This window comes from Aythya marila (assembly GCF_965140915.1).
Source record: "Aythya marila genome assembly, chromosome: 5".
Classification (NCBI taxonomy): domain Eukaryota; kingdom Metazoa; phylum Chordata; class Aves; order Anseriformes; family Anatidae; genus Aythya; species Aythya marila.
This window is the reverse complement of record NC_139046.1, coordinates 21,879,517-21,897,078: the sequence shown is the minus strand read 5'-3', so window position 1 is coordinate 21,897,078 and position 17,562 is coordinate 21,879,517. Positions and strand designations below refer to the sequence as shown.

General features: G+C 54.6%; 2 protein-coding genes across 3 annotated transcripts; one reads left to right on the top strand and one right to left on the bottom strand.

Annotated features, from left to right (window-relative positions):
* Positions 1-3,782: 3,782 nt before the first annotated feature.
* Positions 3,783-10,555, bottom strand: LOC309878991 (cytosolic 5'-nucleotidase 1A-like). 2 transcript variants are annotated; one of them, XM_082762222.1, is made up of 7 exons: positions 10,462-10,555; positions 8,731-8,775; positions 7,982-8,149; positions 7,499-7,628; positions 7,185-7,307; positions 5,936-6,114; positions 3,783-5,407 (listed from the first exon to the last, which is right to left on the bottom strand). In XM_082762222.1, the coding sequence occupies exons 2-7, from the start codon at positions 8,773-8,775 to the stop codon at positions 5,105-5,107; spliced, it is 948 nt and encodes a 315-aa protein (XP_082618348.1). In that variant the 5' UTR covers positions 10,462-10,555; the 3' UTR covers positions 3,783-5,104. The 2 variants fall into 2 exon arrangements, with proteins under 2 accessions (XP_082618348.1, XP_082618349.1); XM_082762223.1 differs by having other exon boundaries at positions 8,731-8,841; positions 10,462-10,540.
* A 1,334-nt stretch (positions 10,556-11,889) lies between these two features.
* On the top strand, positions 11,890-16,034 carry SYT8 (synaptotagmin 8). The gene is made up of 9 exons (XM_082761740.1): positions 11,890-12,026; positions 13,357-13,485; positions 13,850-14,007; positions 14,330-14,425; positions 14,618-14,785; positions 14,918-15,085; positions 15,225-15,342; positions 15,455-15,588; positions 15,674-16,034. The coding sequence occupies exons 2-9, from the start codon at positions 13,374-13,376 to the stop codon at positions 15,905-15,907; spliced, it is 1,188 nt and encodes a 395-aa protein (XP_082617866.1). The 5' UTR covers positions 11,890-12,026; positions 13,357-13,373; the 3' UTR covers positions 15,908-16,034.
* Positions 16,035-17,562: the final 1,528 nt, after the last annotated feature.

The window sequence follows — 17,562 nt, the reverse complement described above, 5'->3', positions numbered from 1 at the left end:
GGCCTGGGCGCTGGCCAGGGCCCGCTTCCCTCCTGCCCTGCAGGCACGTGGCCGGGGCGAGCGGCTGACCATGAGTCAGCAGAGTCGGCACCCGTGACTCAGCAAACCCTGCTCGGCTAGGATTTGGGGACCTGGGGCCGAGGGTCCCGGTGGCCCCGGTCCCCGTTGTGTGGGTCCCGAGGCAGCGGGAGGTGTCGCGCCTGCCCCCCACGGCCTGCTGCCTGTCACGGGGTGGGTGGGTGAAGGGCATGATCCTGATCCCTCCCAACACCGACACGGGCTGGCACCGGGCTGCAGCCCCTTGGGGTGCTCCCGGCGTCTTGTGACGGGAGGGAGAGGCACAAACCCTCCCTCAGAGCTGGAGGGGAAAGGTGCTGGCGCCCCACATGCTCCTCTGCATGCATTTCCCATCCAACTGGCCTGGCCCTGCATCGCGTGGCTGTGGGCTGTGTGTACAACAATGCTAGGGCAAAAACAAAAAAAAAATTGGGGTGTCCCCACAGTGTTTAATCTAGCTCCAGGCCTCGGCACCCATGGGTTCAGAGCTGCCAGCACTGCACCCACATGCACCCGTCCCCGGTGTCACTTTGGTGCCACTCAGCACCTCCACCAGGGATGCCAATGCAAAAGGTTTTGCTCCCCCTGCAACATTTTCCTTCTCCATGCCATCCGAAAGCGAGTGGTGTGCAGGCACCGCCATGGGACATGGGCGGCGGGTGACGCACCCCTGGCAGCGGGCCACCATTTTGCAACCTCTTGCGATTCCCAAGTAGGATGACGCAGCCCCGGCGCGGGATGGAGGAGCGCTTGCTCCTGTGCACCGGGGTCCCCTCCACAGATGACACCGGCAAGACCGGGTGGGTCCTGTGCTTCGGGCAGGCGTGGGGCGAAACGGTTAAAAACACCGTGACTCCACATCAGCGGGTGCCGATGTTAATGGATGCAGCTAATTAGCAGCGCCTGATTCACCAGCCCCAAGCACAGCAAGGAGCCGTGGTAACTTTTTCCCGGCTCAGTGCCAGGACCTCACCCGTCCCCAGCGCCATTTCTTAAACTGGTGGGAAACTCACAAAAATTCACTTTTTGACACCAAAGGAAGGGTTGAGGAAGAGCCACCCAGGATGGAGCTGGGTATCGGTCCTGTGCCATTGGTGCCGACTGGCAGGGCACACACATTAACACCCTTCTGCTGCCAGCAGTGACTGTGGTCACCCAGGGTAGATGCTAAGTATGGGTGCCACAGAGCTAGCCTGGGTGGCAGTTGTTCCTTTGGTGTCTTGCTGCAAACCCTAATCCCAGTGGTAGGTGAGGATATTTCACTGGTGGCCACAGCTGGGAGACCTGAGCTTTTGCATGCCTTCCCTGAGTTATTTTCCCTGAAAAAAAATGGTTTTATGCAGCAAAATGCTTAGGGACATGCCTGTCTTCAAGCCCATGAGCGACCCTGGTGTCTTCACCTGTGCTGGGCTGCAGCCAACCCTTGTATCTCCTGTCCCTGTTTCTTCCGTGCCCATGGCCCTGCCCAAAGCCCCTCCGCCCCCACGGGGGATCGAGCATCCTTCCCCACCCCTGTCCCACCGCCCCCGCAGCCACCAGCTCCAGGGCCACGCCTGGCACCCACCGTGGGGACGCATCCTCTCCTCGGGGCAGGGAGCTCGCTGTGTTTGCCTCACCCCGATTTTATTTATATATTTATTTTGTCAGGAGCTGCGTGTGTGTACGGGTGAGAAGAAGCCCGGCAGGCAGCTGACGGGATGGGTGGCAGGGGCAATGATGGAGTCGATTCATCGCCTCCCACGCCAGGAAGCGATGGGCACCCCATGCACCCGCATCGCACACCTTGAGCAATGCCCCTGCGGGCACCCAGGGAGAAAAGCTGGGCAGGGGTGCAATCAGCATGGGCACCCCTTGACCCCAGACAAGAAGCCCCAACCCAAAGGAGATGTGCCTCCAAGCAGGCATAACAAGGGTTATCCCTCTGAGTTTTCTCACCAGCATTATTTTTAATGATTTCCTTTAATATCCAACCCAGTCAGCCCCAAAAAAGCCCATAGGTTATGCAATTAGTCCACTTCTGTGTGACAAAACACGAAATCCCTTTGGTTTGGGGAGGAGGGTTGCCTTGGGAGGGTGAGGGTCACTAGGGAGGGATATGAGTGGAAATAAAAGAAAAAGTGGAAGACGCTGTTGATAGTTTTCTCCTTTTCTGGGGGTTTGCATGGCTGATTGGAGCTACGTCAGCCTGGAGGGGGCTGAGTCGTTGGCTTAGGGTTAGGGTCCCAGGGGTGTCCCAAGCAGTGTTGGGTCAATGACTGGGAGGACACAAACATGAAGCAGCTTTGGCTGGGGCAATGTGGGGTGCCAAAACACTTGTTGGAAAGTAATGGCCAAAATTAAGTGCAAGAACCTCCTCCTGCACCCCTCTGCACCCCTTGCACCCTTGGAAATGCCTTGGAAAACCAAGACCCAAGGAATGTCCCAAGCACTGATGATGGCGTTATTGTCCCAACCCTTAATGAATTTACTGCAGGTGTCTGTAAGATGGAAGCAAGAAGTTTCCCCACATGACAGGTGGCTAAGCTGCAGCAGTACTTGCTGGAGGCTGTTTCTGATGCTCCACCTTCGGAGCAGGGCAGGGAAAGCCACAGGGTAACAAGCCTGAAGCAGCAGCACTTGGTTCTGCATGAAGCAATCCCCCGAACCCCGTGCTTCCTTCCTTTTTTCCCCATTTTGGGCACATGTTGCCTTGTCATCCCCCCCTCCTGCCGTGCTGACAGTGCTGGAGGAAGGCACGCGGCCCGTTCCCCTTGCCTCAGCACCTCGCGGCCTGCCACCGCTCACATGCTCCTGTCCCCAACTGCCTTGACTCAGCTAATCCCCCTCACCCAAGGCACTGACCGAGCCAGCCTTAAATTTAGTTTCATCTCGGGGTGAGGGATTGCCTCATGGCCACTGGAAAAGGTCAGAGCAGCTCAGGGTGGCCCGGACATCTGCGACCACCGGCAGGTCCCCACCGTGAGGTGCCACCGGGCCGGATGCAGGCATTCGGCTGCCAAGCCCCAAAATATCTGACCTCCATACAAGTGGGACGAACATCTGCCCCCGCTTGTTTGGAGCATCCCATAATTAATGTTTGCTTGGTGATTGAGGCTGACAGGTACTTAGTGTTATTAGCAAATCATTAGGAGCTGATGTTGATGTCACTACTTTTAGACATCTCATTTCAGCATCTGGACTTGGCAGAAAGGTCTTTTTTTGGAGGTGGTTCCCTCCAGAAGATCCTCTTGCCGAGGCGAGACCTGTCCCAAAACCGGGGCAGCAGGGACACAAGTGGGAACACAGCAGCCACCCCATGTCCCGTGATAGGGACATCTGCCTCGCCCATGGTCCCATGCGCTGGGTGGAGAAAATCCCCTGGGTGGGAGCGTGTGGGAGCTAGCATGGAAGTACATGTACGTGGGGAGGGGGAGAACTGCTTTAAATGAAATATTTTGGCATTTCCTGAGGTTTGTGTGTGGATTTTGATGGCCTTTGCTCTGCAAGGAATTAATCCAAAACCCACTGAAGGTTTCCTGTGCTCACAGCAGGATCAAGCCCACCCTGATGTGCTCCACGTGCACATGGCTGCACATGGGTAAGGCCTGGATAAAAATCCTCCATGCCTGCAAAGCAGCTCCACAATATTGCACCCCTCTTCCCAAGCACACTCAACCAGGGGCACCAGCAAATCACACCAAGTGTTGTTTACTTATTTATTGGGGGAAAAAGCATTGGTGAGAGTGATGAAACCTTAAAAAAATCTGATTATTTCTCTCTGTTCTGCCATAAAATTTGCATTTTTTTTTTTTAATTAAGAAAAAGGAAAATTAATGCAACAAAGGGAACTTGTAGTTTTCAGGATGGGCTGGGGGTCAAAGTGGTTTTCATGGCTGCTTTTAGGTGTTAGTTTTGGGGGAACGGTCCTGTTCCTCCACAGCATGGGTAGCAGGAGGGCAGCACAGTGGCCTCTAGTGGCAATCACTGACATCCTGCCCTGGGGAGAGAAACCTCCAAGTGAAGTTTTGGGGCTGTTTTCTGCCTGGTAAAATTAGGCGCAGAATCAAACGAGACAGAGGAGAGACATCCCTGCATAGGGCTGGCTTTGCACAGTGTAGGTACTGTGGTCCTGGGCTTGCTCGAGACCACATCTACCCTGAGCAGCTTCACCTGGGACCCCACCCATGCCCTCCACCCACAGCCCTATTTAAGCTCAGGCTTTGACACCTAAGCCTGTTTGGAGGTTTGGGTGGTGGTCTACATCCCAAGCCTTATCCGCCTGCATAGCTTGTGCTGCAGGTGGCCCCCTCTAGTGCCCTCACCTGGAGGAACCCCAGAGCTACATCAGTCTCCTGGATGAACCCATCTCACAGCCTTGTCCTCATCCCTGGTCCATCTCCTGCTGGTCCAGGAGCTGTGTCCTACAGGTCTGGGCCTCCTAAGGGCACTCCCTGTGAGCAATGCCTAAAAAAAAAGTTATTTGTTCTCTAATACATGTGGGACTACAGTTTGGGCTTTTTTTCCTCAACCTACTAATTGGTTTCTAAAAGCTTGTAGGTGATTTACAGCTTTAGGGTCTATCCTTGTGCTGAATTTGCTGGAGTTGGTCAGAGCTGAATGAGGGGCTTGGTGACACATCATTCTTCTTAGGAAGCTGAGCATGTCCACCAAGGCAGGGTCTTGGGGACTTGCTTTGAGCAGAGCTCCTGAGATTAAATCTTGGAGGCTAAGTACCACTGAACTTTGCATTTCTAGTACTTACTTTCATGCTTCCTTCCCCACATGTGTGGGGCAGTAGCTTTGTTTGTCCTTGTAGAAGAAGGAAGGCCCTACAAGACAGGTAGGTAGCAGTCCCTGGGGTCACAGCAGAGGTGTCTGTCCTTCCTGGAGCAGCTGCTAAAGGACCTTGTCTCAGGAGCATTCAGTTCTGCTTGGTGGTCAGTGCTCTCAGGCAATGCTCTCACCCCCTTTCCCTGAGGTTTGCTTGCTGCAGGTTAATAAATCTTTCCTATTCCACCAAGCTGGCCTTCAGCTGGACCGGTCCTGAGAGCTGCTGGTTGTTGGTCCATCAGCAACATGAGGGGACCCAGGCAGATGGTACCCCCATATCTTGAGCCCCCTGGATGTTATGAAGGCCATCATCAAAGAAAATATGCGGCTGGATCTGGGCGAGGATGGGGCCTTTGGGAGCCCCATCCATGAAGAAAGCCTCGTCGATGGCCAGACCCCATTCCCGGAGCGTCTTGATGGCTCGGATGCCCATGTCTCGGCCACTGCGGGCGGTCACCAGGTAGGTGCGGATGGGGCACTCCTCACGGTTGAACTTCTTGTGTATCTTCCCCAGGTGCATGGCAAAGGCTTTCATGGGACCCTGGAAGCACAGCAAGACACTTGAGAGTGGGTAGGAAGGAAAGAAGCATCTGTTCAATCCACTTTTTCCCCTTTCGAGGTTCCTTAGGCCTCTGCAGGACACAGAAGTGTCTGTTGGGTATAGGTTTGGGCAGTGCTGGGACTGGTGCTGTGTACTGGCCACACTCATGCCCTGGGGTGCTCAGCAGGAAGGTGAGCCTTGTGGTGCTCATGCAAATCCTGAGGGAACCAAGAAGGTGCAGCACCCCTGGGTGAGGGGATCGGCACAGCATGGCATCCCAGCCTACAAAAGGTCACAGGAACACTCTGGGTAACAATAGCCCCAAATTTTGGGAGCAGATGCTTGCTTACAGAAGACAGCGTGCCAGATCCATCTCCAGAGGGACTCCAGATCAGCCCCTGCTGGGACCGAGCAGTGCTGAATGCAAAGGGAACCCATAACAATTTGTGCTTTATTGGCCACCCACAGCAAAGCCCTAGCAGGGGCGATGCTGATGGTGGGCATGGGGCCTGCAGCCACCTCGCTCACCTCTCCCATGGGCACGGCCTCCATCGCTCGCTCATACTGCACCGCTCCCTCCAGGCCCTGCTCCCGAAAGACCTGGTCGGTCTCGTCGGAGAAGAGCACGGCGTCCCCATCGAAAGCCACGCGCAGAGGGGTACTGGGGGCCTGCACCTCCTGCTGGAAGACCAGCGCTGCCGAGACCCCTGTGGGATGGAGCAAATTGGGTTTGGTGGGGGAACGAGGGAGCCACCATTTCCTGGGGGCAGCTTGTGCATGGGCAGCTCCTCTCCATGCCTCCACAGCCCCATCCAACACTGCAAATGTCTCCAGAAAAGGCAGTGTGGTTGGGTTCTCCAAACAAAGAGGGTTTCCGTGGGGGTCATCCCGGCCTTTCCAAGGCTGGATTATTTGGGGAGCGCAAGGCAGTGTTGCTGATCAGGGACTGTATGGACACTGAAGCCTGCTAGGAGAACTGCTATGTTGTTGTTAATGCATGGGCAGCACTCCTCCTGGTGCCTGGTCCCTCTGCCAAGCCTGGTGTTAATGCCCAGACTTAGCACTCTGTGCTGTGAGTAATAGGGCCTGGCACCTCCGCTTGATTGGGGTAATTGGCTTAATTACAGGTCTTTTCCTACAAGCTGCTCCCTGCCTGCTCTCATCCGTGGGTTGGGGCTCCTACATGAGACACTTGTTAGAGCAGTGATGATCTTCAGGGAGACCTCAGGGTTGGGCTTTGTAGCTGAGGGAGGTCTGGGCTGTGGCTGGCTTGCTCCTGACCTGAAGGACCTTGGCCAGCTGATGTGCTCATACCTGAGCAAATTAATAAGGAGGAGATTAACCCCATTAGAGCTGTCAGGGGCTGTATGCACTCAAATCCAGGTCAAGCATGTGCTTACATTTATCATGAAGGACTCTGCATGTACCAAGAAAGCAAATTCCACAGCATCCTCACAAGACCCTGGGAGGTGATGATGGCCTCCCTCACTGGTCCAGGGAGCAGCATTTTGGGTTAGAAAGGTTTAAACGTTCTGCAGAGAAGGACCAGCGCATGGCAGAGCTGCAGCTGGAATTACACATAAAACACTTGGTTGTGAAGCCATCTGCAAACATTGCTGTTTGGGGGCTGCTGGTGGGGACAGAAGAAGAGTTCAGGACTGCGATGGTGGCCAGAGTGCCATTCATCCCCTCTCATCCATGACAGAATGAGCTCTGGCACTGCTGCTTGGGAAAAGTGTGGTGTGTTTGGGGATGTGGGATGGAGGGGGAGACGCACCTCTCCGGAGGGCATTGCAGACGTCTGTCCTGTCAGCTGAGAGGAAGAGCTTGACCCCGTGGGACTTGAGGTACTGCGTGGAGTCCTCATCGCTGACAAAGCAGAACTTGGAAATCTCCAGGCCTTTGGGTCAGAAAATGTAAGCAAAGTCTGTTACAGGGCTCATTTGTCTTTATGAACCCCTTTCACCTCCTCAGGTTTTCGTGTGCTTTCTCCTGGCCCAGTCTCTGCCCCTGATACACCACCACTGCCTTATCTGCTCCTCAGCCCCCCTGGAGAGAGGATACCCGCCCTCAGGGATGTGCCTCTCCTACCGTAGTGCTTGGCACTGTTAATGATGCGCACACCACTCTCTGGGCTGTTGTTGGAGAGCAGCAGGATGTCAAAGAGGTCCTCCTCTGCTGGGTTGCTCTCCAGGATCTTCTTGTTCACATACTGCACTGCCTAGGAGGAACAGACGAGAGTCTTCTGCAAGGGGCATGACTGTGAGGGTTGTTCTGCAATCCTGTGGCTAGCGGCTGGGGAGGAGGATGTGGGCAGTGGGGACATTGCGCTGCAGCTGCCACCTATGGCAGGACAAGCATGGGGCGGAGAGCAGCCATCCTGTGCAAAGCACGGCTGGGAGGGCAGGGAGCAGGGCACCAGCAAGGAGGTGGAGATGTGGTGAGGGGCACAGGTCTCAGGAGTGCTGCACCTGCACCCTGGGGTGGGGTTTGAGACCTAAAGCCAGGAAGGCTGAGCCTTCAGCCTGCCCTCTTGAGTGCTGGCATGTGCCCCCAGCCCGGCGTGGGGCTCACCTGGATGAAGGCGAAGGCTGTGCCTGGTGGCAGGGGCCTGTCCTGGTTGGCCTGCTGATGCCTCACGTACTCCTCCTTGCCCTTCTCCAGGTAGAGCTGGTGCTCCTCCTCCAGGTTGAAGATGGCTCTGGTGGTCACTGCAATGACCAGTGCCTTGCTGGGGTCTTTCTGCAGGAGAAAGGGGAAAAGAAGGGTTGGGGGAACACAACGGAGGAGCTTGGGGTGGTTGGGACAAGCGTGGAGTAGTGGGGCTGGGCATTGGAGGCATCACCCATGCGTCATGCTTCTGGGCTCTGCTGATGCCGGAGAGCCTTTGAAGGAGGGGTATCAAGCTTGATCTTCATCTTCAGGTCACCAAGGATGGAAGCAGGCAGTTGTGAAACCCTAACCTGTTTGGTAAGCACAATATGCTCCGAGGACAGCCCACACAGGAGGGGATTGCTTCATCATTTGTGCATCTGTGGGCACAGCACAGCTGTAGTCAACTGCTTGGGCTGAGCTGGGCATGTCCTGGTGTTTTTATTCTTGCTTTATCTCTTTTTCTGGAGAGACTGATGAAGTAGAAACTGCTGCGTTCTCCTTTGTCATTCCAAAATTAAGTGTGAGCAAATGCATCGGTCCTGTCCATACAACTGAGGCACCAACAATTTTGGCCACCACAGTTTCAGGCTGTGGTGTCATCTCCTACAGCAGCATTTCAAAATGTACTTGAGACTGAGGATCTGCATTTTGTAATGAGCAACTCTTACCTGTTTCACACTGGGGTTTACAACCGTGCTTTCAGGCTCTGCCATCTTCCAGTTCCAGCATCAAACAAGAAAAAATGTACAATTAAACCAACGCGTTACAATACATCCAATCTAAATGGGGGAGAACAGAGAAGAAAAATGGCAAAGAGGGTTGAATATCCTGCCCAGACAAAATGAGCTGGCTTCTGCTGATGACAGCTTTGCAGTGGGAAAACCTGGCCAGAGATCTCTAATTAATTATGATGGAAGAGTGGCTTTTCAAGCAGTGATCACCTTTTCTCCCCTCCCAAAGAATATTTTTCCCTTGGGAATTTCTGAAGGAGTTTGTGGAGCTCTTTTCTCAGCAAACTAAATCTTTATGTACCCTAAATGAGGCTTGGGGATTGAGTGAATCAAGAAGCCTGTGAAAGATCTTACAGATAGGCTTCTAGCTTGCATCCTTACTTGCTACTTTTTGTCCAAATGGAGAATTTCTGTCCCCAGATAAGTAAATTTGCTGCATGAGAGATCATTTGTGGGTGTAAAAGGCCCAAGTAAGTTGAGATGCGTGGTGGATGCTTGGGTGCAGGATGCTCTACACCACAGGCATCTGTGCAGGCAGACCAAAGTCCTGGGGAGTTGCGTGGTCTGCCTGTGCCTAGTAGCCAAGGAAGAAATTCCACTTTTGCATGCCCAGGTCCTGTGGTTTCCACAACCGCCTTGCTGTACACTTTGTTTCTCTGTGCTAGTTAGTGCTATAAGTGGACACTGGGATTCAGCCTGTGGGATGGGATTGGCTCCTGTTCCCACAGGGGTTATTTCCATCCCACAGCTCCTAAAAATATACTGTGGGGTTTCTCGGGAGAGCAAAGGAGGTGAGGACGGCTCTGCCTGGAAGTGCTGAGAATGGCAAGGGAATTACAACCTTGTTCCCCCTTTAATGTGCTGCCTGATTAATGGGGTGAGAGGCTGTGCTAGCATAGACCAGAAAGAGCATACAGGGTGAAGAGTCAGGGTCTGCACAGGGAAAATCTCACTGACAAACGTCTTATTGCTGGGGACTTCACCCTCCTTGCTGTCCTGCCACGCTTGCTGCTGGAGGACTTCAGATCCTCATCAGTGGTCCCTCTGGAGGTACGGATGAAAGGACTTCATATATAATCTGAATAGGGACATGCTCCTGCACGTGTGCTCCCTAATTTCCCCCTGGGGTGCAAAGCCCCATCAGCAGGGCTGCTCCCCTAGGAGATGCTGAGTATCTCTGTGCTTCTTCCACTTGCACCCTGCATGGGGAAGATCTCATCCTGCCAAGCAGAGCGCTCGGGGTGACAGCTGCCAGCCTGTCTGAGCAGGGAGAATTCCCCTGAAGGGATTTCACCCAGGCTTAAAATATGCAGTGTTTTGGGGCCTCTTAAAGCGAAAGTGAAAGAGGTGACAGGAGCCGAGGCGCGCTTCACAGAGGGAGAGCAGCCCCTTTAATTTCTGCTCTGTCCCTTGAAACCTGGCACACCAAGCCTGATTCTCCCCTCTCTCTCTTCCTATAGTAATTGAAGCGTTGTTTACATACAGCCCTTACACAGATACGTATAACACACACCTACATGTGCACACATCTGCAAGCACCACACACGCAATGCCATACACACAAATACTTAAGGCAGATGCTTGCTGGACCCCACAGCTTAGCATCGCCTACCTCCAGCTGGGAAAGAAAGTGCTGAGGCTTTGCTAGAGACAAAAGCCCAAACTCACCTCCAGCGCCACTTCCCTTCCCTGGCGTGGTGTCCAAACCTCTGCCCAGCTTCGCCCAAGATGCTGCTGTTGATATCTGCCTGGAGCTGGCAGGAAGCAGGCAGGAGCTGTGCTGGGGCTCAGCCCCGCTGCTGGCGTGCTGGGATTTGTAGGCAGCCCCGTGGGCTGGCTTCGTGCCCAGCCTGGGTGGCATTTCCCGAATCAGCCCCGGCCAGCCTCCTGGGGAGCTTTTTTTTTTCCCTCAATTTCTGCTTGCAAGCACTGTCATTCGGTTTATTTTTGTAGGTGGGTTATTTGAAATGTGCCTCTGGACCTCTCATTTTCTAGCCCTTGCCTGCATAGCTGTCGTGCTTTTGACCAAAAATACAGGAGTGCCTCTTCAGGAGCATGCACAGGGCAGCCTCTTCACATATGTAATTTTACTGCACCAATTTTGTGTCCTTGTTCATTTCTCTTCTGAAAGCTGGGGTTGTTGCCATGCGTTACCAGATCTCCTCCCACATCACAGGCTGCAAGCAGGGTCCTGCTGCCATGCAGCTGTTTCTCTGAGATGCTTGACTTCAGCAAACAGCCAGCTGAAAGTGCTGGCAGTGAGCTCAGCATTCAGCATGTGTGTGTGAACCCCCTTTCCCTGAGTAATTTTATTGGATGTGTTCCCTTCCCCCCTGCCCAATTTCCATTATATGTTTCTCCTGTGCATCCTCCAGGTCTGCCAATTCAGAAAAAAAAAAAAAAAGTATTTTGGCTTCTGTGTCCCCTCTCCAAAATCTTGCTGCAGCATCACTCCTGCAGCATCTTTTGCACCTGGAGATGATGTTTCTCCATGCAGCAGGATCTCAGGGTGCTTGTGAGCAGGGCTGTGTTGTGGGGGCTAAGGACGTCCCTGGCACCTCTCTAGGGTATGGCAATGCCTTGGTGGCTACAGGAAAATCCAGAGGTGGTTTCTGGGGCCTCTCCTTACTTTTTGGATGTGCCGCTGCTTTTGGGCATCAGGCACTCTTGGTATTGCTCCCCACTTCTAACAGCAGCCCTGAACGTCTGCAGGGACAAGACAGTTTTTAGGCTGAATTGACAGCAAGAGAAGAAATGAGGATCAATTTGAGATGGGGATGCTGCTGAAATCACCCCTGACCCATCCCCTGGCACTAAGAACATGGAGCCTCGTGCTGTGCTCTGTCCTGGCATTGCTGCTGGGCTGGCCTGGAGGTTTGGGTTTGTCCCCAGCAGCGATGCTGGCCGGCTCGCTGCAGCCAGGAGCGCAGGGCCTGGAGTTGTGCTTCCTGCTCGGGCAGGGAGTTCCCCGCTGGCTTTTCGCCTGCGTGAGCACCGCTTGGGTCAGCGGTGAGGTGGGGCCGGCTGAGGAGCTTGGTTCCTGGGCTGGCAAAGCAGACTTTCCAGTTTCGGCTGTGCTGTGCAGGGGGAAGTCACTGTCCCTGCTGTGCCCCCAGCCCCGTGCCCGGTGGGGACCTGTTTTGTCCCACAGCATGTCCCTGCCACGTGCCGTGGCTGGAGCAGGAGCCCAAGCAGAGGGGAAGGGAGACTGAGGCTGGGAAGGAGACACCGTGGTAAGTTTGGTTTTGGGACCCTGGTCAGCATGGGGTGGGGGAGAAGGACAGGGCTCCCCAAGTCCTTTTGCAGAAGCAAGAATGCTCGGTGCTCCCAGGTGGTGGCTGGGTTGTCCCCATTGCCCCCAAAACAGCGGTTTGAGTCACCTCACAGGGCTGGGCTGAGCTTTTTCCTTGTAACTGGGGCTGAAATCAGACAGCCATAGGGCTCTGGTGGGAAAAAACATGATAAAACATCTGAGCCCGTGTGGGGTGGGCATCTGCTTGCCCACGCTGCCACTGCCTGAAGCTGGAGCCTCCTGAATAATGAAGGTATATCACCAGGCTGCAGCTGCTTTCTGCACATGGGAACAGGGGAAACAGATCACTAAAACTCAATGGCGAGGCTGTGAGCTGAGCGTGAGTTTCCGATGACACCAATAGCCCAGAAGTCATTTAACCTGCATCCCGCTGCCCTAGCAGGGATAAAGAGCTCTCCTTCATCCCTGTGCCACCCAGCAGCAGAGCCCTGTTGTCTTAAAAAAATAATAAAAAAAATAAAATTAAAGAGCATCCCTGTGCAAAGAGCCCTGCAGTGCTGGTGTGGCCAAGGTAAACACATGCATACCTGCCGGCCCTCGTCACCGTGCTGGGAAGAACACACCCCAGGCCATGGTTCCTTAGAAGGTGGCCTCCAGGAGGCTGTGGAGAGTGTTTTCTGGTCCCTTTGGAGGCTTCTAGCATGAGATGTGCTCTCCTGCTGGCTCCTTCAACCCCAAGTCATAGCAGCTCTGCTGCTGCTCATCATCCAAAGCAGGGAGAGAAGAAAGCTTAGGTTACAATGAAACATTCATGTGAGGAGAGCACATCAATTAAAATAATAATTATAAAAAACCAACACCAATTCTGGTTTAAGCATGAAGCCTGCTCTTAATGCACGTCAGCGTTGCCATGTGCACCAGCCAGGCTGACGCAGTTTCCGAGCTGGCATGGTGGCACTGCTGGCACTGCTGACACCCATCGTGTGGCCACCAGCCCTGCTGCAAGGGATGGTGCAAGCCCTGAGCCCTGCGAGAGGGCAGGGAAGGGCTGCACTGATGTAAAGGAACTGGTCACGGAGGGGAGATGAGGATTAAATGAAAAACCAGCTTGAGCAGAGACTGTCCTGCCTGTGGGAACAGCTCTGCTCCATTTCACACCTCATTTCCAAAGCAGCCGAGCCCTAAATGCTTACTCTGGGCTTTATCTTAGGATTTTAATTGTGTTTACTCATTAAATCTCTGCGCCACCAGCAGCACATGTGCTCCTGGAAAGGAAATCCCCACCCTGTTCATTTTGTTTGCCTCCCCAGGTCACCTGCACTTCTCCATGGCCAAGGCGTTGAGGATCAGTGGGGCTACAGCCTCCCCGCTCCCCGGTAGCCCTGTGGCTACTACGGCTCCACCGGGCTTCCTCAGTGGCTTCGCTGGCCGCGTCCCATGTGAGTACAGCTGGGGCTGCTATCGCCCTGCTCCCTTGGGAAGAGTTATCCTAGGGGCCCTGCCTCTGTTCCAGATTGCATCCCTTCCTCTCCCCCCTTCCAAATCCTATTTTCCAAAGGGGTGTGAGGACCACCATGGCCAGGGATGCTGCGGAGAAGCTCCACACCTCCCCAGGAGAGATCCTTGTCACCCATGTCAGGCACGGTCTCTACCTGCAGCCTCCTAGTGTTGGGTCTTTTCAGGATTTTAGGGTCAAGCCCCCCAAATGCAACTTTGTAATGCTGTAATGCTAGGAGGGGAATATAAATGCACTCTGCATGTTTTTGTTTGCTTTTAACTCTTCTGTCCACCTTGTTGCACCAGTACCCAGATGGGCGCTCATCGCCGTGGCGCTGGCAGTGGCTATTCTGCTCCTCCTCTTCCTCATCTGCATCATCAGGTGCTGCTGTGCCAAGAAGAAGCCCAAGAAGAAGGAGAAAGTCACCTTGCATGCCATCAGCAGCTCCACCACAGCCAACCTTGTGCGTCCTGCTTTGCCCTCTTCCCCACCACCCTCCTAGCAGGAGGTTTGCCCTGCGCTGCCCATCTTCCCCCCAGGTCCCCAGAGTGGTGGGACTGGTTGTAGATGTGCAACCTGGGATTTCTGGAGGGGGGCTCTTTTAAACCTCACCTTTAGAGCATCTTGGTCTGCACGGTGCATTGTGCCTGGACAGACAGTGGGGATGTGAGAGCTCAGCTTGGTCCCCATAGGCTGGGAACAGAGCTGGGGGTCCCACCCATGCATGGGAACACACCTGAGCATTCGGGACCCCACCATGAGGGATGTGCTACTCTCTGCTGCAGGTCCAGCCCGAGATGGAGGACCTGGAGCAGGGCCTGGAGCAGACGGGGCGAGGAAAGCTGCAGTACTCGCTGGAGTACAACTTCCACGCGCAGGAGGTGGGGCTGCTGTGAGGCTGGGCTCTTGCATGGTCCCTCCATGGCCCATCAAGACCCAGACATCCATCCCTGCTGTCCCTACCCTGCTGGCTTTCATGCTTACATGGTGTGGTGACATCTCTGAGAGCTCGCTTGCTTTTCACCTCTCCCCATCCTCCTCTGTGCGGTGACCTCGTGCATCGTTCTTTCAAGCTGAAGGTCGGCGTGAAGCAAGCAGCTGATCTGAAGGCCATGGACAACGGGGGCACGTCTGACCCTTATGTTATTGTCTACCTGACGTCTGACATGAGGAAGAAGTATGAGACCAAGGTTTACCGCAAGACCCTGAGCCCCGTCTTCAACGAGAGCTTTACTTTCCAGGTAGGATGCCCTGGCTGCTGATGGTTCCTTCATCCCATCGGGAGCAGTGCATGGGTGCTGCTCTCCAGGCAGGGAGATACCTTTGCTGTCATTGTGTCTGTCACCCCATCCTTCATGGGTCCTCCCCTGCAGCTGCCCCAGGCGGAGGTGTCCGAGTCCACGCTGGTGATGCAGATCCACGACTTCAACCGCTTCGCCAAGCACGACACCATCGGCGAGGTCCGCCTGCCGCTGGCCAGCGTCAACCTGCAGCACGTCATCGAGCAGTGGAGCGACCTGGCAGTGGCCAGCAAAGTTGAGGTTGGTGGGAAAAGCCCCCGAGAGGGACGTGTTGTTGTCCCTCTTGCCAGCCTCTAAGGAGGTAAAGCTTTGGGTCTTGTCCGCCTCAAGAGCACCTCCTGTGCTGGGTACCCCTGCTCATTGCCCACGTCTCCATCAGCAAGAGCGGCTGGGAGACATCTGCTTCTCACTGCGCTACGTCCCCAGCACCGGCAAGCTGACGGTGCTCATCCTGGAAGCCAAGAAGCTGAAACGGATGGACTCCCATGGGCTGGCAGGTTGGCAGGGGCTGCTCGTGCTCACAGCTCCCTACCTGGTGCTAATGATAGCACCGAGAGCTCTCAGGGCTTTGCAGATCTTGGTGTGGAACTGTCCCCTCTCTCTCCTCAGATCCCTTTGTCAAGGTGCATCTCATCCTGAACAGGAAGAAATGGAAGAAGAAGACAACAAGTGTGAAGAAAAACACCTTGAGCCCTTACTTCAACGAGGTGTTTGTGTTTGAGGTGCCTTTCAATCAGATTCAGGTGGGTTTCCCTGCAGCGCCCAGCTCTGAGCAGGTCCCTGGGCAGGTGTGGGTCCGACTGATGCTCTTTCCCCTGTCCCCACCAGAACGTGGATGTTGTCATCTCCGTCTGGGACTACGACAGAGTGACCAAGAACGAGCCCATCGGCAAACTCTTCCTGGGCTGCCGGGCCACGGGCAACCAGCTGCGGCACTGGTCCGACATGCTGGCCAACCCGCGCCGGCCCCTGGCCCAGTGGCACAGCCTGCAGCCCGCCGACGTGGTGGACAAAGCCCTGGGGCTGAAGTCCCACCTCAAGCTGCCCCTGGCCACCAGATAGAGGGGGCGAGAGCCCCAAATGGGTTGAGGGCTCTTCTTGGCCAAGAGAGGAGCTGGCTGCTGGTGCAGCTCGTGCACTGGGCAATGCCAGAGCAGGGCAGATCTGCACCGGGGGGATGCTGGAGGGGAAGGTGTGGATGGGGGTCCGGCTTGTCCCAGCCCCTCGCAGGCTGGGGGGACAAATACAGAAAGGCTCATTGGAAAACACTGAGTCCCTGGGTATTTTTAAAAGTTTTAAAGTTAATTTTTGAGGGTTTTTAACTGAGACCAAGATCTTGAACCACCCTAAGAGGCTTGGGGGGAGACGAAGAGGATGGGCTGGTGAGGAAGGCATTGGAGACACAGGACTAACTCTTTACTGACTCTGTGATCAGCACACTTTGTGTCCTGGCAAGAGGCTAAAAGAAACAGCAAAATCAGCCCCTAGTCGTCCATGCAGCTTCACTCTTAGCCTGTTCCTGGCCTGACTTTGGCCCGTGCTGGGCTGTGCACCCTGAGATGTGTCCCGGGGGGTGGGACTCACCAGCAAACATCCCTATGGACCCTGCAGATGAGTCTGCAGTGCTGGCTCCATCCACCCCCATGTGGTCCTACAGAGCCGAGTCCATGGGGTTTTAACCCCAAACCTGGAGGTGCTACTGGGGTGGGGTGATGCTGAGCATGCACCTTGTCCTCTTGCTTTCATGCTTTGGGCACTCTGTGCTGATGAAGGCTGGGCTGCAGCCCTCATCTCAGTTCAGGGTGGGTTTTGCATAGTCTGCTTGTGCCCCCCTGTCCTGCCTTGTGGGGCCTTGAGATACATGTGGGATATGGAAGGAAAGATGCCTCCTGGGACAGGGTGGATCCTCTGAGCCCTCTGCAGGTGGAAGCTCCCTGCATTGGGCTAACTCCAAAGCCCAGGAGCCTCCTAGCTCCCTGAATTAGTATTTCAAGGAGCTAATAAGGGAGAGCCTCTTTGCTTCAGCTGAGAAGAGTTAAGCCAGATTGGCTCAGATAGTGCCTGACCCCTTCCCATTCCCACCCGAGGGGATTGCTCCTGCTCTGAAATGTTCTGGGAGAAAACCTCCCTTCTCCTGGCCTTCTGCATCAAAGCAGCCACAGCATGGCGGAGATTTGGGTTTGTATCACTGCATGTGGCCTCAAAAGACAAAAGGAAAGTAATTTGCACCGGGCAGCCTGTGGGAAGCTGTGGGCTCTGGAGGGGGAGAGCCCCAAGCATTAATGAAGAGCCATTAATATTGAAAAGCGGTTAATCTGCAATTATCCCTGGCTCCGCAGAGTGACTACGAGAGAGTTAAACAAATACGGTGAAGCTGGAGAAGATTATGGAAGCTCTCGATAGAGATTAATGACCTGAGCTTAACTATAAAAAGCCGCCGTGTCTGCTGTTTAATAAATGCTAACCGGGCTTCGCTGCGGCCGTGGTGAGGGGAGAAATGACAGGGTTGTTTTGGGATGGCTGTGACAAGGAGAGTGGGGCTTCTGCTGGGAAAACAGCATCATCTGGCTGCCCTTAAGGAAATGGAGGAGGAAATCAGTCACCTGAGAAATGCTTGCAAAAGGACGCTGGGTGAATTAAACCCTCAGCCTTAAACCGAGCTGGGAGGGGCTGTGCAGAAGGGAGCAGCTCTGGGGGAGATTTTTGGGGCAGCTGGG